The sequence below is a fragment of the Syngnathus acus genome, chromosome 4, assembly GCF_901709675.1.
Source record: "Syngnathus acus chromosome 4, fSynAcu1.2, whole genome shotgun sequence".
NCBI classification, from domain to species: domain Eukaryota; kingdom Metazoa; phylum Chordata; class Actinopteri; order Syngnathiformes; family Syngnathidae; genus Syngnathus; species Syngnathus acus.
Window position 1 is genome coordinate 6,193,342 of NC_051090.1, and position 27,925 is coordinate 6,221,266.

The 27,925-nt window shown below is 39.9% G+C and overlaps 3 protein-coding genes across 6 annotated transcripts in view; all 3 read right to left on the bottom strand.

The window, feature by feature from the left end:
- Window positions 1-661: 661 nt before the first annotated feature.
- soat1 (sterol O-acyltransferase 1) lies at window positions 662-5,574 on the bottom strand. Its single transcript, XM_037250699.1, has 16 exons — window positions 5,441-5,574; window positions 4,955-5,109; window positions 4,706-4,764; window positions 4,290-4,420; window positions 4,053-4,112; window positions 3,857-3,964; window positions 3,484-3,769; window positions 3,335-3,413; window positions 2,905-2,989; window positions 2,786-2,831; window positions 2,575-2,704; window positions 2,408-2,505; window positions 2,230-2,328; window positions 1,920-2,055; window positions 1,689-1,834; window positions 662-1,611 (listed from the first exon to the last, which is right to left on the bottom strand). Exons 2-16 carry the CDS (start codon window positions 5,106-5,108, stop codon window positions 1,546-1,548), a joined length of 1,683 nt encoding a protein of 560 aa, XP_037106594.1. The 5' UTR covers window position 5,109; window positions 5,441-5,574; the 3' UTR covers window positions 662-1,545.
- A 2,435-nt stretch (window positions 5,575-8,009) lies between these two features.
- On the bottom strand, window positions 8,010-19,503 carry si:dkey-21p1.3 (collagen alpha-1(I) chain). Of its 2 annotated transcripts, XM_037250656.1 has the most exons (56): window positions 19,467-19,503; window positions 18,965-19,075; window positions 17,611-18,471; window positions 17,212-17,265; window positions 16,913-17,023; window positions 16,634-16,687; window positions 16,290-16,343; window positions 16,101-16,208; window positions 15,913-15,966; window positions 15,735-15,788; window positions 15,609-15,653; window positions 15,449-15,502; window positions 15,175-15,219; window positions 15,030-15,083; window positions 14,905-14,949; window positions 14,765-14,818; window positions 14,532-14,576; window positions 14,409-14,462; window positions 14,285-14,329; window positions 14,105-14,158; window positions 13,927-14,034; window positions 13,798-13,851; window positions 13,601-13,654; window positions 13,407-13,451; window positions 13,257-13,310; window positions 12,904-12,948; window positions 12,752-12,805; window positions 12,621-12,674; window positions 12,494-12,547; window positions 12,362-12,415; window positions 12,238-12,291; window positions 12,104-12,148; window positions 11,890-11,934; window positions 11,467-11,574; window positions 11,325-11,378; window positions 11,191-11,244; window positions 10,984-11,037; window positions 10,810-10,917; window positions 10,653-10,706; window positions 10,489-10,596; window positions 10,210-10,260; window positions 10,046-10,099; window positions 9,920-9,973; window positions 9,791-9,844; window positions 9,564-9,671; window positions 9,421-9,474; window positions 9,201-9,258; window positions 9,055-9,108; window positions 8,937-8,990; window positions 8,807-8,860; window positions 8,600-8,653; window positions 8,482-8,535; window positions 8,359-8,412; window positions 8,238-8,291; window positions 8,118-8,171; window positions 8,010-8,027 (listed from the first exon to the last, which is right to left on the bottom strand). In XM_037250656.1, the coding sequence occupies exons 1-48, from the start codon at window positions 19,497-19,499 to the stop codon at window positions 9,065-9,067; spliced, it is 3,726 nt and encodes a 1,241-aa protein (XP_037106551.1). In that variant the 5' UTR covers window positions 19,500-19,503; the 3' UTR covers window positions 8,010-8,027; window positions 8,118-8,171; window positions 8,238-8,291; window positions 8,359-8,412; window positions 8,482-8,535; window positions 8,600-8,653; window positions 8,807-8,860; window positions 8,937-8,990; window positions 9,055-9,064. The 2 variants fall into 2 exon arrangements, with proteins under 2 accessions (XP_037106551.1, XP_037106552.1); XM_037250657.1 differs by lacking the exons at window positions 17,212-17,265; window positions 17,611-18,471; window positions 18,965-19,075; window positions 19,467-19,503 and having other exon boundaries at window positions 15,921-15,966; window positions 16,913-16,955.
- A 3,641-nt stretch (window positions 19,504-23,144) lies between these two features.
- The window catches only part of LOC119122300 (voltage-dependent R-type calcium channel subunit alpha-1E), a 49,612-nt gene continuing 44,831 nt past the window's right edge, over window positions 23,145-27,925 (bottom strand). For 2 of the 3 annotated variants that reach the window (XM_037250635.1, XM_037250633.1), the window contains exons 39-48: window positions 27,340-27,436; window positions 26,157-26,262; window positions 25,964-26,071; window positions 25,792-25,892; window positions 25,599-25,705; window positions 25,359-25,515; window positions 25,139-25,267; window positions 24,819-24,966; window positions 24,561-24,733; window positions 23,145-24,116 (exon numbers count right to left, since the gene is read on the bottom strand). In XM_037250635.1, coding sequence (XP_037106530.1) covers window positions 23,613-24,116; window positions 24,561-24,733; window positions 24,819-24,966; window positions 25,139-25,267; window positions 25,359-25,515; window positions 25,599-25,705; window positions 25,792-25,892; window positions 25,964-26,071; window positions 26,157-26,262; window positions 27,340-27,436 — 1,630 coding nt within the window. In that variant the 3' untranslated portion in view covers window positions 23,145-23,612. The remainder of the gene's footprint in view (window positions 24,117-24,560; window positions 24,734-24,818; window positions 24,967-25,138; window positions 25,268-25,358; window positions 25,516-25,598; window positions 25,706-25,791; window positions 25,893-25,963; window positions 26,072-26,156; window positions 26,263-27,339; window positions 27,437-27,925) is intronic. The other variant, XM_037250634.1, reaches the window with a different exon arrangement.

The following is a 27,925-nucleotide window of genomic DNA, read 5'->3' on the forward strand; positions in this document are numbered from 1 at the left end:
CTAACTTTTCACACTAAATATTCAAATGTGTTTTGTGGAAGTATGGAGTCCAAATAATGCATAAGAAATGCTAATTTGTGTGCACAACCTTTTTTTTTGCATGCCATATATGTGGCTAATAAGAGATCAATATCTATGCATAAATCGAATAGATAGGCTCCACAAGACATCCTTGGGCAAACGTGGTTAAAAAGCAAACTATATTTTTGTTGAAGGTTTTATGTATGATTTCCTCTGAGTGAAGCTCCCGTTTTAGAAAAAAATGTCAGAGCCAGGCTTTCTCATCCAGTATCAGCGTGTGACTTCACAAAAGTGCATTTACAAGCATGCCCAAAAAATCCAATAAACACACGCCTAAACCTTGAAGGAAGCCTTCCCAGAAAACTTGGCATCGTTACAGCTACCAAGGACGAACATTATAGATCAAGAATGAGATGTCATGCGAGTCAAGGCAAGTGAGCGAATACTTTGTAATTTAGTGTATTCTGAAACAATGTGAGGCACTTTACAAGTTATTTCTGTAATAATAAATGTATAAATGTAATAATGTTGCTTCTATAAAAAATGTCTGCATATTGTCTGTTCTAAAATAGTAAAATAAAAAATATTTTGTTACATATACAGTACATTCAATAGTTTCCATGAACAAACAACCCATCTGATACGAAGGTAAACCTTTAATACAGTGCCATCTGGTGGACATATAATGCTCTGCAAGGCTCGCATTGCACTTAGTCGATCATCTCATTAGTCACACATCCTGCGTTGAAATATAACAATAAAAAAAAAAATACAAATCAGCGACATCAACCGTGCAAGGAATGATTGTATCAACAGAAATGTCAACACTGATGGTAAATTCTAGCCCTTAATACTGAAAAACGAGTAATATTATTCAAGTGCTTAAACATCCTGACAGAATGCAGATACAAATGCTTATTATTAGACAATGATCACATTAAGGATAAAGTCTCATTTTGGTCCCCAAAAAATCTTAATGATACAGAATGTCTGGCCAAGCCAGTGCAAATTACATAGAAAACATAGTTGATACAAATGACATTAAATTGATATTTTCTTTTTTATATATTATACTATGTGATGCAAGAGTGTCTCGGAATGTGGATTGCCAAACGAAATGGCTTTTATGATCAGGATACAATCGCTGGCTTTGTTAAATATTAACTATAACTGCATGTGTGGATTATTTATGCATAATGACAGCTGCCACACCAATGAATGGTCCTCTCTTATTGGCACAAGGAGTGGGTCAAGTCAAGGGGATTTGGAAATTCATGTGTAAAATACTATGCACACATCCATTCTTTTTGGACACAGAAAATATAATCAAGGCATCAGCCGTTTGAGTTGGGAATAAAGACGCTTTGGCTTATTAAATCTCTTCATACATTCTTATGACAAATTATTATTATTGATTGTAGTGCAATAAACTAAGAAAAGCAGCAGATGGCAAGTGTCGGGATATTAACAGAAAGGCTGGCCAATGTGATTGTGCGTCAGAGCCGCAGTCCGGGTCACAGCCTGTTAATTGCTCATCACACTTCTCTTACAAGTCCACGACCGAGGCTGCAGTAACTCTAGGAAGGAGGGCTGAAGCAAAAATATGACATTATAATTTTTTTGTAAACACAATCAATGGAGAAAAAACATTACTAGTCAGGTAATACCTCGTTCATGGGGCAGTAGCGCTGAGCATACCACTCCTGAGAGTACAAACAGATGATCACACCGTGGCCCAAGAAGAGGGAAGTCCACATGATTATATTCCAGATGGGACCTTTCCTTTGGTCATGGAGGATGAAGTTAAACATCACTGTCAGAAAGTAAAGAGAATTCATCTTTTTTTTAAAGCTCTTCCAGAAGAAAACAGGAAGCTTGAATGTTTGTTGACGTCTTACTTCCAAAGCACATAAACAGACAGAAGAGGACTGGATAGAAGAAGCCGAAGCAGATCGCAAGGATGTACTCGTGGACGACAGCAGATACTGTAAACACAAACAGCATGGCCGCTGTTCGATAGCGCTTCTGGGAGATCTGAAATCACAAGGGCCAAGTCGACATGAGTGACAAGCTGGTTTAACCTCAGATACATTTAAGATGTTCGAGAATTATTTATGTCTATATAAATTTATTTGAGGAAAATTGTAGATTGACTAGATTGATAATATAAGGATGGTTAAAAAAAAAAAAAAGTTCAGACACACTCACCCAAAGGAAGTCCCGATACACGTAGTAAAACAGCCAGTCATGAACGACTACATTCCAAGTACGGTAATAGTTGGCAAAAGACGTTGAGTTCCACCAATCCTACGGGGTGAAATTAAAAAGAATTACTTTGACCACATACAGGAAGTTCATTTCAAGAGTGAGCAGACGGTGTAGGCACCTTATAGAACATCCTATCACCAAAACGAAGCATCTCTGCAAATGCATTCAGCCAACAGTGGAGGAAGGCAAAAAAAAACAGGAAAAGAACCAACACTCCTGAAAAACAATCAACAACTTCAATGTGGCTCAGAAAACATACGCTGAATAACGAGTGGCTGATCATACCAGGCAGGATGGAGGTAAAGACTCCTAGGACCATGGCCCTCAGGTCAAAAAACTGAAGACTGATAGAGCGGAACTGAGGGATGCAGAGCCGCACAAATACATAGTAGGTATAAAACAGACAGCCAAGTACCTGTGAGGAAAAAACAAATTTGAATTGGTGAGCTAAATGGTCACGTATTATTTGAGCTTGACTTCAAAGTGGGATTGGTACCTGCAATAACTTTGTTGCCACATAGCCCCATCTAATTGTTGGGCTCCTGCGTTAAAAATATGACAGTTAATTCAGGCGCTCCATCTTTAGTTGTGCTGATAATTGTCAATAATTGATACCTTGGATATTTATCTCTGTAGATAAGGGTAGGTGCAAACAAAAAGTAGACATACTGAGAAACACGAGGGACCACTGGGCCTGGGCCTATATATGACAGAAGAGACTAATTAAAAAAATAAAAATAAAAAGCAGTTATGTGGTATACTAAACAACTAATAATTAAATACTCGACATTAGAAGAAAAAAAAATAAAAAATAGATACACTAACGAGACTTTTATCCATCTCAGGGGCGGCCATGTTGCCACTTACTGGCGACTAAAAATGACATCACGCTTACTCACAGGGAACGACCAATCATCGCTCAGCTTGTGACCAAACTCAAAAAAACAGGTGAGCCGTGATTGGTTGTGACCTGGCAACTGTGATGTCATTTTCAGTCGACAGCAAGTGGCAAAAGAAGTTGGTCATTCCCGTTGGGAAGACTTACTTGACTTGTCTGCAGCCCAGGCCAGAACTCTTGGTACATTCTCTCGTATAAAGGAGTGAGCTTTCATCATGAGTCTCACCTGGGATGCAGAATGGACACAACAATTTCTGTAATTCTGTTCCAACTACCATTAGAACACCAAAAAATACCTGCTCCAGGATGACGATGAAGCACGAGGCCGGGGGCAAACTGTTGACCACAACTACATAAGTGGGTAAAAAACCAAGGCCAAAAAACTGGTAGAGAAGGAACACGGAGCCAAACAGGAAGCTGTAAAGCCGATGGTGACCGGAAGAGCCGGACAGGGTCTGTGTCCAAAGCTTGAACAGGGGATAGGGCACGGCTAAAACTGAAAGGAACATAAAGATCCACGTATACAGCACCAGTGGGAACTGTCCAAATGCGTAGACCATCAGGTCAAAATCCAGCACCAGTCTGAAAAGACGAAGCAGACGGGTTAATATCCCGAAAGTAAAATCAATAAATAAATAAATAAATGATGAAACCACTCTTGCATATTACCTGCCTTCATCTAGGAAATCAACCACCAGTGTACTGAGGATGAAGAGAATGAGCAAGGCAATAAACATGTGGTAGATGGTCCGGATGTGGTTCACCTCAAAGAGCTCGCTGTAAAAAAGGAGGAGGCATGAATAACAAGTTGGAAGCACTTGATAGCGAAGCACAAGTGTCAGGCGGTGAACATTTCTCCGCTTACTCAAGGAGGGACCTGCGGCTGACAAACTGTTTGCCTTGGCCATGGGGAGGTCGGAAATTCCTGCAATGGCCAAAATACGTTTCAAGAGGCAGGAGAGTTAACGTCACGCTATAAGGCACAATAATTCATATATCATTAATCAATCGAAAGAGATCATTCGGATCGGCCCAAATCTTCCTTCAGATTATGAGTTAGTGTAACTTATGAAGTGGCCAGTGCTGTGATCTTTGCACATACCCGAGTCTACTTCTGTCCTTGTCCGGGGGTGAGAAGCCAGCAGGCTCCAGTCCAGCCGACTCCTCGATAAGGCTGTCCATGAAGTCGTTGACACGGTTGTCAAACTCACGCATCAAGTCCTTCTTCAGGGACTGTGAAGAGTGAAAAACTCACAATAAGTAGCATTGGTACAAAATAAAAAAAAAAAACCCACAATTCCCACCAAATTAAACAGGTTATGAAAAAACATAACAAATGTAGATAAATTAAAATCAACTGTAAAAATATAATGTGTTGAAAGACATGAAGTTGCACAACAAGGACACCAGCATGATTCACATTGAAGGAAACTTGATGTCACTTTGTGGTTTCCTGAGAAACTCATTCGAATGAGCATGATGAACCTTCCCTCCCAAACAAATGATTGAACTGCTGACCTCTGCTTTCTTTTTCAGTTGTAGCTTCTTGCTGATCACGTGCTCCACCTCAAATTTCCCTGAAATTTTAATTGACACACACACACACAAACATTGTGTGAATATGCAGCGTGGTGAAATACACACTAGAAATGTGTTCATTTACAGATTCGACACAATTAAAATTCCCTGTCTATTTGATCCCCTGCTAAATTTTACAAATTGACCAAAATTCAAATAATGATTGTCTCCAGTGTAAACAATTCCTACCAATGCTGTTAACATGACTGTCTCCAATGGACTGATTGTGTTCCCCTCCTGGGCCACACTCGCCATTCCCTGGGCTATCCTGGTCCGAGAAGGTGGGCATTTGGGCAATGTTTCGGTGGCGGAGCCGGACACCGTTGTCATCCCCGTTCTCCATCCTGGAAAGCAAAACAACACATACAAAGTTTTTGACTCACATCTCACCATGGACTAGAATTTGAAGGATTTTCAGTGGCACACAAAACGACCTCAGTAAGTCAAGTGAATTAGTTTCACATGACTCTGTAGCGCCAGCTAACAGTTAGCACATATAAAAGCCATTGAGCTGCCATTTATTTCACAAACATTTAAACACATATTTCCAATGTTACGTTGTGTGTAGCACCACAAGTGAGAGCTAGTCCACTTAGCCAAACTATGGTAGCCCAACAGGTTCGAACTCAATATTGGTAAAACAAAAATAAAATAAAATAAAAATAGAATACTTACGTGAGAACCTCTCGAGATAATTACACTCCAACGTCTCCACGGAGCATCCACTTAGCAGCAGCCTTCGTGAATGACATCAAAGTGAGCCCTGAGCGACACTGCACACATGCTCCATTGCGTCAGCAGTGAGGAGATGATGACCGGCCTGCTCGACGCTCATTGGCTGAACGCCTCTCCTCCTTTTTACGTCATCAGGAACCGGTGCATTTCCGCTACAAAGACACACGGGTGCGTTTATGAAAACTCTGAGCATCTGTTTTAGTTATTTTGTGACATTTTTATTCCCCCAGTGGTGTTTTTGTGGTCGGTGATGCCAAATTATATAATGAGCATATCCCGTTATGCATTTTTACCTCATAGTGGTCAACTATCAACTTCATTGTAAATGCTTGGGACCCCATGTGAATGACGGCTTGTACATCTGCCCGATTGTAACCATTTTATTCCACAACCATGTGTATATTTTTCTAAATTACATTTTATACAGGTACAGTAGGTACATACTATCATCTGAACATCGTGTACTTCTGGCCACTTGTAATATACACTCCCAAACATAACTTAAAAACATATTAGTTTTATAACCTTTCACAAAGGAGTTTGTCAATTTGTGACTTTTATTTATGTTGAAAATTCATCATGCTTCAATAATAATCATAAAATATGTTTTGGTGACTTGATTTTATTCTGATGTTTCAAGAAATCATTTCATTACGATATTCTGTAGAAAAAATACATACACGCAAACGAACTTACTGAACATGCAATATGTGAACATATTGTAAGACCGCCAATGTATCCACTTCTATCAATTAATATTATTTCAATAAATATAAACAAAAAGCAGCGCAAATGTACATTGTCAAGACTCCATACATCCCTCCTATCGCTATTTACATGCGTTTTATTCAACACACACATGTACAGTCACAATCATTCATCACAAGAAGCAGATGGGCCCCAAATCAGCATTGATCTCAAACTCGTGTGCCCAATGTGATGCCATCTCGATCCCAAGATCTCTGATAGGGAGCAACTCCATATCACCTCGATGTAGCTCCGTGTTGCCCCAAACCTTCACAACCACCTCCACCTGCAAGCCGACACACGAAAGAGCACAAAACCTGAATACAGTTTGTTATAGTGAGAGTAAAGGTGTGGAAATTAATCAATAAATCAACTGTCGGGAAAGTAATCCATACCTCACGTCCTTGTGTGGACACTGTGGTGTGGTTTGAATGTATGTCTTGGCTGGAGTCTCCCAGTAAGTGGACAAAGCCGCTTGTGCCATCCATAGCAGAGTTGTTGGACGTCCATCTGAGTGTCAAACGCTGGAAAGATGTGTGGCTGTGTAATCGTAGAAACCGCAGCTGAACGACATTCATGCCGACGTAGCCAAACTAAATGACACAAAACATTCATATTAGCGGTGTGGTAAATATACAAATCGATTTAACAATCCACAAAAGTCAGCCATACCTTGTCGCCACCAAGTTGCTGGCTAAACCACTGAATTGTTCTTGATTGGTGCTTTTCCAAATTCCACTTGAATGTTATCTACATAGCAAAACATTGAAGTCATGTAAGAAGCATCCCGAGAGATAATCATTATTTCCAGGAGTTAATGATCTTACCCGCGACTGCGATGGGTCGATGCAAGTGCTCCCCCCCGCTGTGAAGTTACAAAACACTCTCAAAGCATCAGAGGGACAACCTTGGTTGGGGTCCATGTAAAAGTAACCTGAAAGAAAATGGCCGCCTGTTTACCAGCAGTCCAACAAGCAGGCATGCAGAATTATTTAAAGTATTCTTGAGCTCTCACCATCATTGAAATGTGGCCGTATGAGACTAAGCTCATAGCAAGAGGTGGCAGGGTTATATTTTGTGCCTTGGGGCCAGCTTGAAGATTCATCATCTGCCTCATCGAGATACAGCTTTGCGTCAAGCTTCGATAGACTTGACTCCTACGTCGGAATCCGTTATTTAGTCAAGACAGATGATGGGTAAAAATGTACCTAAAATATGAGGGGGAAAAATAATTATACCTACTTTTGGTTGTTCTTTCCGTATCTTCAGGAGTGTTGAAGACTCAGAATATTTGCTGGAGGCTTCTTCTCTTTCAACTGGTCTTCTCTCAGATTTTGAATGAGATCTGCTTTTTCCTGGTAAACCTGCTTTTCCCTGAGGAAGGAATGTCAGTAAAAGCCCTAAAATTGAAATGTATAATTTACAACTCGACGTATATAAATCGTTGTATCTTACTGGGGGTCCTTGCTTGCCCTTAACTCCCTTAGTTCCGCTGCTACCTTGGATACCTTTCATTCCCTGGAAAGGGCCAAAAGACAAATAGAATCATTATGCACGGGTAAAACTATTGAGAAAATTAAATAAATCTAATAAGAATAGATCAAGTGAAAGAAGGGCTTTTCGAACCAACTGTTCATTTATATTAGCATAAATGCTAATGTTGGTTTCCATTAGCCAAACAAAGTCCAAAACGAAAATATAGTGTTGCCTTTGACCTTCAACTAAAAACATAATTAAATTGTAAAACATAAAAATCCCTCACCTTCATTCCAGTCTGGCCCTGTAGAAAAGCAGAACACGGATAAACACCTATTCTATTCTATATTTTGAGTTGCTATTTCTAAGAGAAAAAAATATCACTAAAACCTACAGCGTATCCAGGCGGGCCTTTTTGTCCAGGTGAGCCACGAGGTCCGGTATCCCCCTGCAAAAACAACCGGCTCATGAGCCATTTCAAAGAAAACTAACATGAAATTGAATAAAACTGTACCTGCTTTCCTTTATGCCCTGTTACACCTTTTCCACCTTGCAGACCAGACTTCCCCTAAAATGATGACACATCAGGTCAACATAATTATGCTATTTTATGTAAATGTATGTATTTGGACCACCTTTATCCCTGCTGGACCAACTGGACCTTGCAACCCCTTTTCACCCTGGTGACCCTGTAAGTGAGCATAAAATGGATAAAACCAGCTCTTTTTGATGACCCATTCTCGCTTAACTAAATCTACCTTGGGACCTCTTATTCCTTCATCACCCTTCTCTCCTGACAGTCCGGGGATACCCTGGATCAAAAAAAGTTTTTGTAGTATTGACATCAAAATTACAATTTAAAATAACTCTTGTTACCTTTGGCCCAATTGGTCCAGGAGGTCCTGTCTCTCCTCCAGGTCCAGTTTGACCCTAAAAGAGTCAATTAAACATATTACACAATACATAATAGGGGGATAGCTATTCTGTTGATCAAAATTGCTGTGTCTGCCAAACATAATTTTATTATGTTTGAAGTTATTTGCGTGATTCTTAACAGTGAATGAGACTAATTGTCTCAATTACCTTAATGCCCTGTTTTCCGGTGTTTCCTCTAAGACCAGGTGGTCCGGGTGACCCCTAAGATATTAAAAATGCAATTTATATTTTTCACAAAAACACTGTTAACCCTGCCACTCAAAAAAATATATCTTACCTGTTTACCAGGCCTGCCCGGGGTTCCAGGTTCTCCTGTGCGGCCAACATTTCCCTTTGGAGATAGATTCAGTTTTAGTAAAAATGACTGAACATTATACTTTAGATATTTTTCTTACCGGATAGCCTTCAGTACCCTGAAGCCCATGTAATCCATCCAAACCATCCAAACCCTAAATATAAGACAGTCACCACTCAGCAAGAGCGCACATTTGGTGATTTGTACGTAATATTTGTGTGTATTGTAATGTATCAATGAGGATACTTGCAGCTATCCCACGTTCCCCCTTAGGTCCTCGCTTGCCTGGTGGGCCTTCAGCTCCCTAATAAAAACACCTCATTAGATGACATTTTCGAATAGTAGTTAGGATTGTTAGCTTGCAATAAAATACAATTGTACAGAGAAAATATATTACTTGATTTTTTTTTACAATTTCTATTATTATTATTAATTTATTTCTTGATTAGTATGCTGTCTGACTCACGGTTTTTCCCGGCGCTCCTTTGTTCCCCTTTCTACCAGGTTGACCTTCCAATCCCTTTATAAAGACATAAATGGATTTATAAAGACAACATCTACATTAAGGCACATTTAAATAGTAACAATAGCATTTGTCATTTTTCTTACAGTTGCCCCATGAATTCCTTTACGTCCAGGAAGACCAGGAGGACCAACCGGTCCAGGCCGACCTTTTGACCCAGAAGGGCCAATAAAGCCAATCCTTCCAAGTTTACCCTGAAAAAAAAATTGTTGTGCTCTTTATATGTAAGTATAGTATGATTTTTAATTTATAGTTCGGGATTTATTAAGCGAACAATCCATACATGAATCTTTTGATACGTCGAATATCTCACCATTGTGCCTTGAGTTCCTGCCTCTCCTTTTGCTCCCTTTTCACCCTTCATTCCCTGTGTAAGGTTATTTATAAAAATAAATGAAGTATTCTTGTCCAGAGTGTTGTGTGTCATATAATGAGACCTCACCATTTTGCCTTTAACGCCCGAAGGACCAAGCTCACCTTTCTTTCCACTAGCGCCCTGATTAGCATAAAACAGATGGAATCAGTTGATCATACTCACTGCATATTGAAACAAATTTTTGCATTTCACCTTTGGTCCAGCATTCCCAGGTTTGCCATCAGGGCCCCTCTTGCCTGCAAAACCCTAACAAACAATAATTAAAAAGAAAAAAAAGGGTCTAAAATATGAATAATCAATCAGTCAGCAACCGTTCAATTCTGGCCATTCAAACAGACTGAAACATTCAAACTTACTGTTGTTGATGGACCTATTCGTCCCGGGGGTCCGATGCGGCCAGGGGAGCCCTGAAATGAGAGAATTATGTACAGTTGAAAACGTAAAGGTCACGTAAGGTTTACGTCATTTCTTATATGAGTTTTGATGCTTGAATGTTTAATTGACAAAAAATATTTGTACACTTGCAGTAATCCTAATTTATTGCACCTGCCTAAAAACAAAGATTTTTACCAACTTCGCTCCCTGTTTTAGCAAATATTCTAAAACGGTATTGGAAATAACACCACAATACTAACTGTGTGTCCTTGAAAACCCTTGTGCCCTTTGCTTCCGGCTTTTCCAGTGTCTCCCCCTTTTCCAAACAGTCCCGGCATGCCTTGGGGACCTCTTTGGCCTGGCGAACCCTGAAAAAAAAAATATAAACATCATAGTCTCAACCAAAAATTCAGACTGTGCAAACCTTAAGTCCAAGAGGTCCTGGGTTGCCTCTGTCCCCCTGTGCTCCAGTATGTCCCTGTGAGATGGCGGAAAAAAGCAAGAACAAGTTACAATGCTGCATTCGTCCCAGATGGGGCACTGCCCCTTGGGACAGCGGTTGGTGTTAACATTTTAATAACCTGCTTTCCTGGACGACCCTTTACTCCTTGGGAACCTCTAACACCTTGGTCACCAGCAGTTCCCTTTGGACCTCGCTGACCAGGGGGGCCTTGGCTTCCTTTATCGCCCTAAAATAAATGTTATTAGCATTTTTATAAATATTAATCTTCACACATCTGTTTAGATCAACTCACAGATGTTCCGTTTTGTCCAGGGGATCCCTCAGTCCCTCTACGCCCAGGTGGACCCTAAGAGGAAGGTTCGGAATGAAGACGACTTTGTTTAACAAAGGCCCAGGCCTCTCAAATGTAAATATTATGGATTAAAAATCCACAAATTTAGTAACCTAATTGGGCTAATTATTGTCACAATTGAAAACAACACAGTCTTAATCTATCTACCTCCTCACCATCGAGACCTGCAGGTCCCTCCTCTCCGACAACTCCTTTAGGTCCCTAAAGAAAATAAATAATAGCACAGTTAACCCCAATAAATATTTACTGTAATCATAAATATATAAGCAGACATTTTTCACCTTTGCACCTTTGACTCCAGGTGGGCCAATTGATCCTTGAAGTCCGTCTTTACCCTAAACATTAAAGAATGGAGCATTACTGTTTTTTTTTTTTACAATGTTTAGTGAGATTTTAATGAAATGGGTATAAAAACAGACTTACAGGATAACCTATGACCCCAGTAGGGCCAACAGCTCCTCGTGACCCCTGTTCACCTGGATGACCTCGTGGTCCAACCTCGCCCCATGGTCCAATGTTGCCCTGGGTGCCCTACAATGAGTAAAATCCAAGAGATTAATGATAGTTATTATTAGTGTTACACAGAATATGATTTTCTATATAGAAGTGGAAATTACATTTTATTTTTTAAATCCCAATCATAGTCACAGTCATTGAGGGTCAACCATAACATTTTGAATCACTCTACCGCAAAATGGAGATAGTCCACTTTACGTAATTCTCAGTAGCTCAAATGGATTTTTCATCACTCAAGACTTCATTCATAATTATTTCTCTAATGCCGTGTCATTAATAAAACGCACGAGGCAGTAATATCAGATGAATAATTCATTGAAATGCTCATACTGGAGGTCCTGTGTGTCCTCGTGGTCCAGCCATGCTCATCTTGCCCTGAAGGAAAGTTGGATGTGATGTTGGTGAAGATGCAGCAAAAATAAGGACTTACTTTGTGTATTTGGAAAATATCTTTCAAAAATAAAGTTGGGAGATTTTAAATGGAAAATTTACAAACCGCATTGGTAATACATTTAAAAATAAAAGCATATACGTAAACGCTTACTGAGGGACCTGGTTTGCCTCTTGGCCCCTTTTCACCTCTTTTGCCCTTTGCAACAAGCAAAAAAGAAAAAAAAAAAGGGCATTAAACATATCAAAACATACTCATGATCAAATCTAAGGAACTGAAGCATTTACCTTGTCGCCTTCCATCCCTACTCGTCCCTTCGATCCTTCTTTTCCTTTTGCCCCCTAGAACAATATTTTTGATTGAACATTACATTGTCTCCCCTCCAAACCAATTTGCAACCAATTTTCTCACACTCTTTCCCATTTTTCCAGGTATTCCACTCATTCCTATACTTCCAGCTTCTCCCTGGAAATAAACAAGCATCACAGGCTTAAATACTCAAGACTTATAAGTGAAAATTGGATTTTATTGCGTAACACTCACACTCGCCCCGACAGGTCCCTGCTGGCCACTTGCGCCCGTCTTCCCTGAAAATCCCTGTTAGCATGGATCAACACTATTTTCACTACAACATTCATTATATGTGTTCATTTCAGAAGAATAAACTCACTTTTGGACCTGGAGGTCCAGTGTCTCCAGTTATTCCATTTGCACCAACAGGTCCCTAATGGAAATATTGTTGCTATCGTTTCGTTCATTATCACAAAAAAAAAGAAATTAAAAATCTGCAACTGGTCTCACCATGGCTCCATCGATTCCATCTTGTCCTCCAGTTCCTGAATAACCCCGTAAACCCTAAAATAGGAAACAGGTAATTTATTTAAGAACTTGGAAGCACTTGATGAGAAGACTTCAATCTAATCAGAAACTTTTTTAATAGTTGACAAAATTACCTTAAAGCCTTTTGGTCCACTTGTGGCTGGGACACCTGGCCTTCCCTTTACAAAAAGGTTACACATGTGCATAAATAACAACAACAACAACAACAAAAACCCGTTCAGAATTTATGCCATATTATATTGGTGATTTGAGTGTGTGTCATATAATAATGTAAACATTATTAGCATTACAGAGATGTTAGCTAGCACAAATACACAAAGAACAATTCAGATTCACACCAATGGACAATTTAAGGTCTTGAACTTAGCATACATATTTTCCTTTTGTTTGATTCATTACATTATTACAAAATATGTTTTAGGTGTGTCAAAAGGGATCAAAATAAGAAGTTTATACACATAAGAACCTTTATACCAGGTTCTCCGTCGTGCCCTCGCTCTCCACTTTTTCCCATCTGTCCCTGCAGGAAGCAAACAGAACTGATAACAATTTATATTTGACAATAACGAATTGGGTTAAGAAAAATAATTTCCTGCAGTGTCACTATTGTACTCACAAAAGGACCTGGCATTCCGGAAAATCCAGCGCGACCCTCTCGACCCTTTGTGAGACATTGACATGATTTTACAACGTCCATGTATGTTTTTGTGAGCAGAAATGATCAAAATGCAAAGTATAAGAAACGATTATTTCTTTTTTTTGATCATAAGAACATGATTAAGATTTCAGTCGACTCATTCATTGTCCAACCTTGTCTCCTCGGGTTCCAGGACTTCCTTGAATGCCTGTAGGCCCCCTATCTCCCTAAAAACACACACATTAGCTTAAGTCATTCACCGCCATTGACGCATATTGACGTCAAAGCCCCATTTTAACTGAGCCAGCAGTGAATGATAACAGCCATGCAAATCATGAAGTCATGAGCTGTTGAATTTCCTTCAACAGACCTTTAATCCATCTTTGCCTTGCTTGCCTTGCTCTCCCATGATGCCGTCCATTCCCTGGAGGTAAAACCTGGTTGTTTTTAGAGTTATCAACTCAAGCATGCAAGCTTTAATATGTCAATTTATACTCACGTCGGGTCCAGGAAGTCCTACGGGTCCCGTTGGCCCTGCAAGTCCCTCGAGTCCCATTGGGCCCCGACGGCCCTTATATCCTGGCTTACCTGGAGGCCCCGGGAGCCCCTGCGCAAAAGATAAACAAGGTATTCAACGGTATTCAAGATTCTAAAAAAAAATAGGAAAAAAAACCTACTATGTCTCCCTTAAATCCTGGAGCACCTCTTTGACCACGCATAGCTTTCACCCCCTGCGGTATTTCCCAACACACGAGACCAACAAAAAAAAAAAAGCAAAACACATAAACATTATAATTGAACATGAACATGATTGTAAACATTCTAGCCAATAGTGAAACTGCTTTAAATAATCTTACGGGATCACCTGAGGGTCCAGGCAATCCTGGATTCCCATTGGCTCCCTGAAATAAATTAAAAAAACACATTGAAGGATCTCAAAATGAACAGTTGAATGTTTATGCATCTGTTTTGTTATCTTACGTAAAGACCCTCGGGTCCAGGTTCCCCTATGTCTCCTTCATCTCCTGGACCACCCTAATGAAGGCATCGTATTGTAGATGGTGGCTGGAAATCAATTGTCATTTTTTGGATTGCGATTCTCACCGTATCTCCCTTTGGACCTGGGGGTCCAACAGGTCCCGGGTTCCCCTTGAAAAATAATATATATAATTGCTAAACAAATACAAAGGCTGTACTCAAAATCATGATGCATCACATAAATCGTCTATATTTAAAAAAAACTATTTTACAAAGATTGTTTCCAAATCGTCCCAAATTGGACTTCTGCCGTAAATCCAAATGAGTATACTGAATAAATTTCTGCAGCTAAATTTTACCTGAGGACCGCGTATTCCCGGAAAACCAACGATTCCAACAGGACCAGGCTCTCCCTAAAAACAAAATATTGATTTCTAGGTTGCTATCATTTCTTGTCATCATTTATTGATCATTTATTAAGATAATTGTGGTTCATCACCTGAGGTCCAACCGCTCCTCTAAGACCGATGTCACCTTGTTGACCCTGATGACAGTCAACTCATGATTATCATATTGATCATTTAGGATTATGACTAATATTAAAAGTTCTGGTAGTTAACTTACAGGAGGTCCCTTTACTCCTGGGACGCCTTTTCCTCCTCTTGGACCCATTTTGCCCTAAGAAGTCACATAAGCTAATAGTTGTTAGCACATAAAGTGGATCCTTGTAACTCCAATCAAAATAAATCATGACCAATTACATACATACATGTGGGCCTGGTGGTCCGCTAAAGCCTGTCGCACCAGTTGGCCCCTGAAAACATTCAACAGTATATCAAATCAAAAGTTTATTTCGAGTAAATATATATAACTGTTATTATACTCTTGAGAATTGAAAAAAACACACAAAACAAAACATTGAATGAAAGCAACAAAAGAGTAAATAAAAACACTCAACACAATAATTGGTCATTTATTTGCTGATACATAAAGTAAAAAAATCAAAAAGTTAATTTATTATATGTTCATCGAGCAGCACTAACCCGTGTTCCTGTTCTTCCGGGGAAACCTGTTGGACCCCTGGCTCCTGCTATTCCCTTTAAACAAAATGTATGCCTCAGACATTTTATTGAGACAGCTAGGAGGTCTTTTAAATGAAAAAAAAAAAATATTATTTTAATTTTAGTAGTAATATTGTCTTACCAAGTAGCCAGGAATCCCGATGATGCCTCTGACACCTTTATTCCCCTGTTTACAAAAATTTAAAGATTATAAAACTGAATCAAATCACTGCAGAACAAAAGTGTGTAGTGGATATAATTCTTCAACCTTGTCTCCTTTTCTACCTCTATTGCCTGGTGGTCCAGGCTCCCCCTCATAACCCTGAAGGCCATGAAAGCACATCATTAGTCAGCGAAACACTGATGTATCATCATCATATGCAGATCTCAGGTTTCCCCCTTATTGTAAGGACTCGTTGAACACTGGAAGTTCTAGACATTCTTACCCACTCACCCGGCTCCCCTTTGTTGCCTTTATCTCCATTGTAGCCTTGTGGTCCCTAAAGTACCAAGCATGAAATACATTTAAAACAAAAATCTCAAATTCAACTTGAGAAAGAAAATAACTGGTAAAGTAATACTGAGTTGATTGTTTTGAAAATAATAATCTCATTTAATAGATCAGGAGAGGTACCTGTTCTCCAGGCAAGCCTGGGGGTCCTGGCTCTGCATTCTCCCCAGGAGTCCCATCATTGCCTGGTCGGCCTTGTGGCCCTGGCATACCTTGTGGACCAGGTACACCCTGTGGTACAACGTAAAAAATATGACAGAAGTTGTCAATTGAAAATATTGATTATTTTTATCTAAGTAAAGCAGTACGTACAATTTTTCCGCGAATTCCTTTCCGGCCTTGCTTCCCGAGATTTCCAGGCAACCCCTTGGAGACAAAATTACGCACATTTTGAATTTTGGTAGCTCTGTTCTATGATTATTTAGTTTACTGGCATTGAAAAAACAGAATTGAATTAGATCGTGTTTAAAACAACACAACTTTCTCTTAGGAATGTCGGTTAGCTTAATGCTAATACGCGTTTTTGTGGATGAGTAGATAGATACAACTATTTAACCAAAAATCCCAACTGACTGACAAACTACCTAACTAAATAATAATAATAATAATAATAATAAGACTATATAAGAAAACCTACTTCTTATATGGCCACTTACAATTGGTCCCACATTTCCACGAGGTCCAGGAGGTCCTGGAGGCCCCTTCAGTTTCTGACGTTTAAAAACAAAAAAACATATATAATTAAAATAAACATATTATTATTAACATCTTGTTTTAGTTTCTTAAATCAAACACACACTGGGCATGAAAAAATCATCTTAATGTAGATTTTTTTAAAACTATGAGTAAATGAGACAAGAAAACTGTTATTCTTCCAGCTGCGATTAAAATAAGTAGGTCATCCAAAGCAAGCTCAACAAAGACAGTTTTAATACCTCCCACTCCTCCTCAGATGTCTCAACTAGAACAATAGTGGACATGCCAGGTGGACCAATGGGCCCCATAACTCCGGTCTGTCCAGTTCTTCCCACCATGCCTAAATTACCCTAAAACGAAAAAAAAACATTATTGATATTGAAAATCGACTTTTCCAATTTCCATAACATTTGTACTGTGTTAAGTGTTGCAATGAGCTGGAGCCATTCATCATCTTAGTGGGGGCAAAAGTACTTCATGGTCTCCAGTCCAATAAAATGGCAGTCGGGCACATATGATAATCCAACCCATCACATACTTTGTCTCCTTTTGGGCCTGGAAGTCCGGTCAGACCTGGTGGACCAGGCAGGCCCTGGGGGGGAACATTACAGTTAATAGATGAGTGATAATTATTATTTATAATTGCAATAAAACATTATTATTATTATTATGATATATAAAATACATAAACATGAAATAAATATCAAATATTCAGTCATTACTATTCGAGGTTTATAAATAGTTTTTATGTACGTTAAAAAGTGTACATTATTGTATTATACTGTATTATTTGGACTGATTTTATATTCAGTTTTTATACTAAGGTAAAATACCATATTTAGCCACGAGAGGGAGCTATCTACCACCTCTCCCTGTCTCTGTCTCTCTCTCCCAAGCATTCAGAATTCAAATCAAAGGATAAAATATATTTAATTACCATTTGACCTTGAGTCCCTGGTCTTACGAGTTGAGGACGATTGCTAATTGTTGTAGGAGCATTCGTTGGTAATTCACGCTCTAATTGGAAGGATTCTGCAGGACTAAACGTAGTGAAATTGCCAGTTGATAGTGGCTCATGTTCCTCAAGGAGTTGAAGGTTATTTGGGCCCTCTTCCTCCTGCTTCTCCACTCTCAAGTCTTCATCATTTTCATCGCTGTCAGTTTCAGGAAGCTCTTTGGATCTTTGTTCTGTTTCCAGCTTGCTTCTACTTCCTGCTTCTTTGCTGGGAGTCTGAGTGGACTCATTTGGATTTGGCACTTGTACATGAAAATGCTCCTCCATTTTTCTCTCAGAAGATATTTCTTCTCCTTCTGCTCTGAAGACCAAAACAGTGGAGACTGGCGGTTCCTCTGTTGAAGGTGCTGATTCTCCAGGTTCGGTTGATGAATGGCTGCTGGTAACCACGTTCCAAAAGTTCACGGTGGTGTCTCTAACTTGCGTATAGCTCTCTGAACTTGTCCATTCTGAAGCGGGACCTGAAACTGTAGGCTGCTCAGGCTGAGCGTGAGGACTTGAAATAGTAGTTTCAACATTTCCCAAAAGTAATGTGTCCTTCTCAAGTGCAGCTGAAGGAAAATTAGCTTGAGTTAAATCCTGATTGGGTGAAAGTGTTGGTGTCCATAGGGGTTGCATGAATAAAGCATCCGGTTCATTATCGCCATCTTGCTTTTGCAGAAGTTTCAGTTTGCTGGTTCCTGGATTTGTTGGAGTCATCTCAGTGGATTTAACATGTTCATACACGCCTTCAGAATTTTGAGATGATAGCTGGTTGATGTGAGATGATAGAGTCGTCACCTCCTGAGGAAAAATTGACACAAAAACAAACAAAACAGTGAGTACAACTTCAATAGGCTCGAACCCCCCAAAATCATCCCACTAATTTGAAATGAGGTTTTTAATGTTGCAATTAGTACAACACGAAAAAGGTAATTTTGTGAATATTGCCAAACCATACAGATGGCATTTTCATGTACCGTGAGGAAAAAAAAAAAAAAGATGTGATGGGCTTGCATGCAGATACAGTCCCAAAAAATTTTTCTTTCACAGATTGTCAAATTTGCCAGAGATAAACAACTTTGCAGACAGGCGCTCTGCCATCTCAAACATTTCCAGACACACATAGATGATGATTATGAAGTAATGTCGCTCTGCACTAACATGTCATGAGTAAACAGCACAAAGTACACTCACAGGCACAGGCACACATGGTTTTCACACGCAAACATATCTCTGTGCCTTCTAATAGACATTGTATTGGCCAATAAATGGCGGATTAAATTTTACGGCTCACCTGTGTGCCTGTCAAAGCAGAGCAACTGTGGTCGTCATGGAGACAGTCCCCTTTGACCACTGTAGGAACTTCCAGTGTGTGAATTATCTGCTGAATGCTCCCCTGAACGCACTATAAAATACAGCAGGACTCAAGTGAACTAAAATCCACTTTTTGAGTTAGTTTTAAGTCACACCCACCATATATAAGGTTTTCTCATGTGTTAGTCGCTAAGTAATTTCAACGCAAGTATTTGTAAACAATTATGTATTAGCTACATGCATAATTGTCAATGGAATTATTCAGACCATTTATATTTTTATTAATTATTTCTCCCTATCTCATTTTATTGTTTGTATACAGGAACTGCATACAAAGATGAGTGGTAGACAAAAGCCAACATAAGACTATGAATTAGGTTCCATATGAGGAAAAAAAAATAGCATATTCTCTGTATATCATTACAACAAATAAAGTTCTAATAAATGCAGAAAATGCTGTAATAGAAAGAGGATTGACTCACAAAGGTCAGCAACAGTAGCATCAACGCCTGCATGGCTTCTGATGGAGGCTCCCTCAGGAGCTGGTCCGACTTATACCTTGGCTCACTAGCGCCCCTGTGGAAGCCCTCGGTATGACACAAACACAGATACATAAGTTACCAAACAATCCAAATTTGGAACACCACAGAAGTACACACTGCTGCTTATTCTGAAAAGCTCATAATTATTCATGTCACAACCAGGTTCACTCAAGTGGGAAAACAGCAACTGGACTTGAGTGGTTTATTTATCATCTGCCCGAGCTTTATAGTTTTAGTAGCGCAAAACATCCTTGAGGTGTGTGCCAGCTTTTGATGAGAGGAGTAGTCAGACTTAAGTCACAATCTGTAATGAGATGGTCCAGTCACATCTTATTTTTCTTGGCTCCGTATGTCTCTCCTTGGCAGAAGTAACACAAAATAGAAGAAAGTAGACGTTCAACTCAATCTCTTCCAATGCCAGGTTTCATTATATGCCCATCAGAAAGTCTCCCTTTCTAACATAGCGAACTTTTATTCATCAATGTGCCCGACATGACGCCTCTCTTCTTTACCACATCCATGTTTTTGGCTTTGCTTGGCATTAAAGTTAACCTTGAGCCTTCCCGGATTCATCTTTTGGCTTGACAGGAAGGTCGGAGGGCGAGGACTGTGACCCAGGTGAGGAATGTTGCATGGGAATCTAAAGAGTGCCCGACTGTTGCCTCACTGTTGGCTTTAGATGGATTAAATTTACGGTAAAATATGAATGGGTGTGGGGGGGTCAATTTGACGTCTCACCCTTCCATGAGCTTTGACACCAAGGGGCCTCATATCATTATACACATTTAGATGTTCTAATTAAAGTATAAATATTGAGTAAATATAGAAAGAAAAGCTCTATTTTTTATCACTTAGTAGTGTTTATTTTTCAGACTTGAGACCCTCCTGTCCAATAGCAGTGAGCAAAACAATTCTATTTAACAATCCATAGAGAGACTGTTACTGGGTCAGTAGGTCAGAGATCACTCCTGGTAGGGCAATTTAGAACTCGTTTTTAGAGCAGTTAGCATATTGTTGACAATTTATCGCTTGTAAGAACCGAGACTGCGCAAAACTGCTGAAGAAAAGTGGACAGTGAAAATCAGAAAGGACTATCTTCCTCCAACCAGCACATAAATCAATGTTCTTATTACTGTATGGATTTTTTTTCAATTTGGATTTTATTTTAATTCATGCTTTTTTTTTTTAGAAAAGATATTTTGCTTTGAATATTACAGTTTTGCCAGACCTCTCAATAAGTGACTGAATTTTTTTTATGTGAGCCTTTAGGATGTTTGCTTCTCACGAGGGTTTAAGTCTGGTAATTGATTTGGCCAGTTAAATAATTTTTACTTCTTGTCCCTGGATATTTTTTTATAGTCAACTACAAGTGGTTTCATTTATTTTCATCAAACATTGTATTAAGACACCTCAGAACTGTTTTCAACTAAGAATAATGTATTAATACTTGGGTGAGCAAGGGTTGCCATGACGACAACAGATGCCGGTCCTCTTCGCTAAACTGTTAATCTGAGGTAACAATTATGAAATATATGACTTTAATCATTTGCCTCAGCAGTATAGCGAGTGCCGATTTGACTTTCCCCATGCAGAACTGTTTCGCACATCAATGCAAGCTTCTTCACTAAGCTAACACATTCTAACAGCATTAGCACAGCGCTTGGAAACATTCAAGGTCAAAGATCACAGGAGAATCTCGAGGTAAGGCCTTTCGACTTGCACATCGTGGAAAGAAATGGCGGCCTGTTTGAACCCACGTTCCTGCTGTCAGTGATGACATGACAGACAGTAGCTAAAAAAAATAAATAAATACAACTGTACACAACTGCTTTTACTCTAGTCAGCTCATTCATCCATGAGGTATTGTCATAAAATAGTTCATTTTAATAATAAAATGATTCATTCTTGTGATTTAATTGTATTATTTATAATATCCATTATAATAAAAAAACAAAATGCTTCGAAAAATAAATAAAATAAAATAATGATCATTTAAACACACTTTAGTCAAAGTAAGACGAGCGTCGTGGCTGAACTCAAATATGAACAAGTATTTTATTTTGTACACTCTATACAACAAATTCAAGAGAAAACCTCTCCCATCAAGGAAATTCTGGCTTGAGAGGCAACCGTTTTAGGGCGAATGTTCTCAGGCACAAATGAGGCTGTTATGTATACATGTGCACACATACCCGGGTATTTCTTTATCGTTTTTTTCCCCACACAAAAGATTAAAATAAAAAACAAATAATAATTATAATGCAACACATTCTCAAGCTTTCAACCTGTGTAACCCCAAAGACCATTTTGGGCAATTAAAACCTCACATAAAATCTTCTCACGCAAAAAAAATGCTTTCTTGGGCTGTCATGAGCATGCCAAAAGCAGCAGGTGGCACATTAACCATAAACTAGGAGGCCACTTGTGCCAATAAGAAGACTGAAGATGAGTCATTCCCGAAGAAGGCACCGTAACAACAGCAAATCATGCAATCGGCGTGCTAAAGCAACAGATGGCGCCAATAATCCATAAGGCAATTTTCGCCAATTGTATTGTAAAAAACTGAAAATTCACAAATATTGACAAATAATGTATGGAAAAAAAATACCCGCAGTCTGTGTGGACATGGCCTAAGGTTAAGTGGTCAGCTGTTTCCTGTGCTAGCTTAAAATGCACCCTAGCATGTGTGCGGCACAAAATTTACAATTACTTTTCAATTCAAGACATTAAGTTTGGGGACTCTCCTTCTGGCAAAGTCCCATGTTCACATTTCAGATACAAATTCAAGTTATAGTGACCACTAGAGAACGTGATAATAAATACACAGCCCCTCACAAACAACCCAAATGTTTTTGCCAGCATGAATACATAAGTGATACTATCTTCACCATGGACATACAAATAAACGACAAAACACATTTGCATGACCGGCTGGGATTCCTCTCAAATGGTTTTGCAACAGATAGAAGATGTTGTCATCTTAATGATGGAAGAAGGCAGCGAGTGCATCCTTGAAATAAGAAAGAAAACACCCCGGGCTCTATGTACAAGATCAAGATGGCTTTACGGATTGATATGGTTGAATACATCAGATTCCAGAAAAAAAAAACATTCTGAACATTCTATCACTTCACGCCTCATTCATTCCTAGCTCGAAAATGCACAAACATGAACCTTGTTTGTGTGAATAGCATATTTGTCATAATCCACATATTTTTGATGTCCTTATTCATGTTGCGGCTGAGCCAAATGATGAGACAGAAGAAAAAGAGCTTGGTTACATTTCCATCTACAAGAGTGTCATGGTGAATTGTATTTTTAATTCTTTTTCTTTCTGCGCCCAAACATTGCTTCACGTGAAACTAGTCTATGGCGCTAAAAAGGTGGACTGCTGCTCGAAACGCTAAAAGTGACTTGCCTCATTAACCTTAACAGTACATGAATATTCAGCAGTAGAACACACAGTTGACCATCTAACAATCTCTGTACCAGCTGGCCGTGGTGTCCTTGAGCGAGACACCGATACCATGTTCTGCTCCTTAGGTGTTCACTAAAGTAACGGGCAACAGTGGACACTTTGATGAACAAATATTAAAACCTCGATTCAACTAATTGTGGGAAAGGCTCATTCTCACTTTACTTGTTCCAGTATAAACAACTGGTCAATACAACATGCTCCTTTTGAGCTAGCTAGAAGATACTAAGCTAACTTGTATGCCCCATTATTTTTGAAGAGACTAACATGGCCGCCATGTCTGTCCATTTATTGTTTTGATAAAAAAGTCGCCTCTGCCAACATGACTGCTGCAGGACACGTTGTCCATTCCATAATACAGTGTATCAAATGTACAGGTCGCCAATGGTTTTCACCATTAAATCCAGCTCTGCGATTTAAACTAGCTTAACTTGCCCACTATAGGCACAAAAAGAAAAGACAAACGGCAAACAATGCTGATAAATGGCAGTGGTGTTTCGTTCCGCCTGTAATGCTACAGGTAGTGACAAAAGTTGTCACAAAGCAGTTCAAGGCGAGTGGTGGTGCCGCTACGTGATTCGCTCCACCTGTACATGGACTTCCTGTTTATTTTAGCAGCGGTCGTCATCGTCCGTGTCGCTCAGCAGCTCGCTGTCCGGGCTGGCCTGCGTCAAGTTCTTCCGAAAATGTCCGTTCGGGACCTGCCAGGAGTGTCTGAGCTGAGGGGCGGAGTTAATGGCATTGGCACGTCCCAAGCTGGTTGCAACGGCACTCTCAAAAGTCAGATGTTCTTGCCTTTCGCCCGTCTGACTTGCCCTGGGGTCCGCGTGAAACGGGAGGTAAGGCTCTGAGATGTAACGGTGGGGAGACGGATGGCTCGGGCCGGACGGCTGACACGAGGAAGACTGAGCCTTCTTGGAAGAGGCCGGGTTGTCTGAATGCTGGGCGCGTCCCGTGGAGGAGGCCGCCAGCGAGTTGGGGGGTTGCTCTCGGCACACCAGGGGGGAGTACGAAATGTGAGGACGAGGGCGGGAAGGTGTCTGTGGGAGCTGGCGACGATTACGAGGGGTGCCGGACTCGGGGGCCAAATGGGCGGGACTACTTGTTGTGTTGACCTGTACACAAAAACTCGAGTTGATTTAAAACCCTTTAAGACTCAAATAAATACCGTATTTTCCGGACTATAAGGCGCACCGGACTATAAGGCGCACCTTCAATGAATGGCCCATTTTAAAACTTTGTCCGCACCATTAATGCATCATGTCAGATTTTTAATCCAAATCAAATCATTCTCCATTTTATCTTTTTTATTTCAACTTCAGACGTAACAAATTACTTTAGAATCACAAAATAATGATCCGTAGTCTTTTTGATTCATGATTCATAGTCTTCAGCGGGCCACTTATGATTGATTTCATGACACAATGCTTCGGGCCAGTTTAAATTTAGGAATTTGGTCCATATATAAGGCGCACCGGACTATAAGGCGCACTGTCGGCTTTTGAGAAAGTTTTAGGTTTTTAGGTGCGCCTTATAGTCCGGAAAATACGGTACTTCACCTGTCTCTGCAAGGAGTGCGGGCGTCCTTCTTTAGGCGAGAGGGATCGTCGCCTCTCGTACGACGGGTCTCGGCTTCGCTCTTCCGAGTTACAGCGGGACACGTCTGGAGACAGTAGGTGGCGTCGTTCTTTAGACCGCCCCCGCTCATGACTACTTTGATTGATTCTAGTGCCTGCCAGTGGAGTCAAATTGGGATGTTGATACAAGTTATTGATTCCAAAATGATACAGTAGCTTTATACATTTTGAAAATACGACCTCGATAACTCTTTTGTCGAAGTCGGAACGTGTTGTCGGGGCTGACTCTCTCTAGGGAATGTTGTTCTTGCCACAGGCGATTCACACATTGGTCTCCGATGGTGGAAAAGGAGCGCTTCATTAGCTTTCTATCTGCTGACATTCCAGGCTGAAATGATATAGAAAAAAAAATAGCATCATCATCTCTGTGTGGCTAGCATGCGCATATTGACTTTTCTAATAAATCTGCTGAATTCCAAATTTTTGAATGAGCCCTGTTGAAAATGCTGCAATATAACAGAGACGTGAAAATACATGATTCTGAATCTCATCTTTCCTACCTGCGGCTCCACAGCTAGTCTGGGCATGGAGGACGCCCTGATGGATGATGTTCGCTGAGGCGACCTGACAACTGTCAGCCCTTGCCTTGACTGTTGTGCCACTTGATTATACTCTACCACATCGGGCACCTACACCAATGTCACAGAAAGGACAATTTTATTTTTAAATATTTCGTCATCACAGAATTTCTAACTGTATATAAATATATTTCGTCGTCACCAGAGTGTCTAAATGGTGATGGTGGTGGTGAGGCAAATGATAAGGAGGATAGGGTGGGTAGTAATCATTCTCCTCTTCCTCTCTGGAGCGAGGCCGCGGCTGAAGGAACATATCTTGCGGGGAGATAGGGCTGAGGGCCACAAAGCCTCCTTTAGTGCTGGAGGGATACATAGAGATGATATTACTTCTGGCGCCAGGCAAAAGAAGAGATTGCAGCTGGATTGAATGGAACATATTTACAGAGCTGATCCTGCACTGTGGCCGAGGAAGGACAGAGATTTGGCGTTGCATATGATCTCCTGGGGCAAGGAGGAAGCGTCCATACGCTGGAACATTGGAGCGTGTTTCTGTGTGGAGGAGAACAGGAAAGTGAAAGATTGACTCTGTAACAAAATAAAAAGGAGGATTAAAACAACACTAAAGCAAAATGTACTTGTTCCTCCAATTGCTGTCGGAGCTTCTTGGCCTTGCTCTGCTTGTAGTAGTCCATGATCATCATGGCCGCGTAGATCTTTCCGATGGTCATGTCACTAGCTGAGAAAATAGAATGGCTAACTCTTAGTACACTCATTTTCATAACACACCTAATTGTATTAAAAAGTTACCTTTGTTAATAGGAACCAGAAGATCCAGCATTTTCTGAGAGAGGTGAGGCCAGATGACACTGATTTCCTTCTGAAGGTCCAAATCCATCTGATTTCGATCTTCTCCACCTGTGCATACAAGCAGCGATGAGACTGCATATTTAATACAGAGCAACAATTCAATTGCAAAAATTAATGCAACACTTCTCCTGACCTCCAGCTAGCTTGACTTCCAGAGCAGTGCGGATGAGAGCCATGAGGGTGGAGGTGAAGTGGACAGACATGTCCTCATCCACAGGCATGTTCATCAAGACGAGTCTCTGGGGGTTAGAGAGACATGCTGCATCATAATCAGCAAAGCTCAGTCACAAAAACAACACTCAATGTATTTATTTGAAAAAGCCCGTAAGCCTGGAATAAATGAATTTATAAGTGTCCAGAACTGCTGTGGTGGCAAAGGACCAAGTGTAATAAATTCATAGGATGTGAAATTTACATTTACAAAATGAAACTTAAAATGAGATTTTTTTTTATTATTATTATCTGAAAAAAGTCACCACAGCATTCCAGGATTTCAAAAAGCATCAAATACGAGTCCGCTCACCAGCCACAATACTAGCTCCACTTTTCAGATTCAATTGATCAACAGCAAGTTCTGACGTATTCATTTATTTTTGTGATTGGTGTGTAATTTATTATTATTATTATTGTGCATTCACTTGTTGGATTGGGAAGGGCAAAATTCAAAACAACTTTCAGTTGAATGTAACAACCAACATTGTTGAATTAATATCTTTGACTGTGCCAATCAAAATTGAATATTATTACATAATGTAATAAATGACTTGATCAAATTTGATTATCAAGGTGCAACTAATGTTGTGGCAACGTCACGTACACATGCACACTGACGCAATGCACACTGTGGCAGGAGGCACATCACATAGGATATGGAAGAAAAAAGACGGATGATGAGAAGATCTAGCATGTGGATGTTTGGCAACTCCCTTGGAAAAAAAATCTTCTTAAAACAGCCACTGACAGCAAATAAAAAAATATGGTACACACATCCCGATAGTACGGAAGAGGATTAGGACCAGTGAAGAAAAAAAAAAAAAAAAAAGGGGGGGTGACAGCATTCTGACTTTAAAGTTAGAATTCCTACTTTAAAGTCAGAATTCTGACTTTAAAGTCATGTCTCACAAAAACTGTAAAAAAATCAGAATGAGTGTATTTTGCTGTATGTGTCAGCCAAAAAGCAACAAAAAAAAAAAGCATTAAACATGACTGCTTCAAATGATACAGCGTCATAAATGCTTCGGAAGCAAATTAAAAAATAATTTGATGTTTAACAGCGCTACCCCTTCAGATACATGAACAGCCTCTTTCTTGTCTACCTTATAAGCCACCTTGGATGGGCATTTCTTGCCAAGGCCAAGAGGTGGCGACATGTTGGTCAACATCTCATACATGTCAGTGTAATGGATGCGGCCACTGTGGGCGCCGGGTAGTCGAGACGATGGGAAGGATGTGATGGAGGGAGAGGAAATGGGGGGGGGGGGGTAAATAAAAATAAGGGGAAATAACAGAATGGTGGAGAAAGAGGAGAGAAGATTATTCCAGTGCATCACATAAGAGTAAAAATAGGTTGCATTATTTCTATGCTGATATGATGAGGGCATAGAAATTTCAAAAGGAAGGGGGGGATATCTTAGAATGAGCAAAGAAACGACAGCCTGGGTCTGGCGCAAACGACATACGGTGCATGCGAGTATGCGAGAGCTTTCTATCAGACCCACAAGGCAGAAAGAGACGGGCCTCCCATAATTGGCGTCACATTTGAGTTAACTTTCCAGTATTAGAAATTTCATGTAAATGCTGAGAGATGATCTTTAGTTATATGAAGACTTCACGAGTTTTATCCATAGTTATGTAGTATGTATTTCAAATCAACTTCCTTCATTGAAATGAATTGAAATGATA

Coding starts and splice junctions, on each gene's coding strand:
- soat1 (XM_037250699.1), bottom strand. CDS start 5,108: ATGGAGAACGGGGATGACAACGGTGTCCGGCTCCGCCACCGAAACATT. Junction 2,506..2,574: donor CTTTACCTCCATCCTGCCTG/GTATGATCAGCC, acceptor ATTGTTTTTCAG/GAGTGTTGGTTCTTTTCCTG. Junction 2,329..2,407: donor GTGATAGGATGTTCTATAAG/GTGCCTACACCG, acceptor TTCACCCCGTAG/GATTGGTGGAACTCAACGTC.
- si:dkey-21p1.3 (XM_037250656.1), bottom strand. CDS start 19,499: ATGCAGGCGTTGATGCTACTGTTGCTGACCTTT. Junction 12,416..12,493: donor AGGGACCTGTCGGGGCGAGT/GTGAGTGTTACG, acceptor GTTTATTTCCAG/GGAGAAGCTGGAAGTATAGG. Junction 11,935..12,103: donor GAGGCAAACCAGGTCCCTCA/GTAAGCGTTTAC, acceptor ACTTTCCTTCAG/GGCAAGATGAGCATGGCTGG.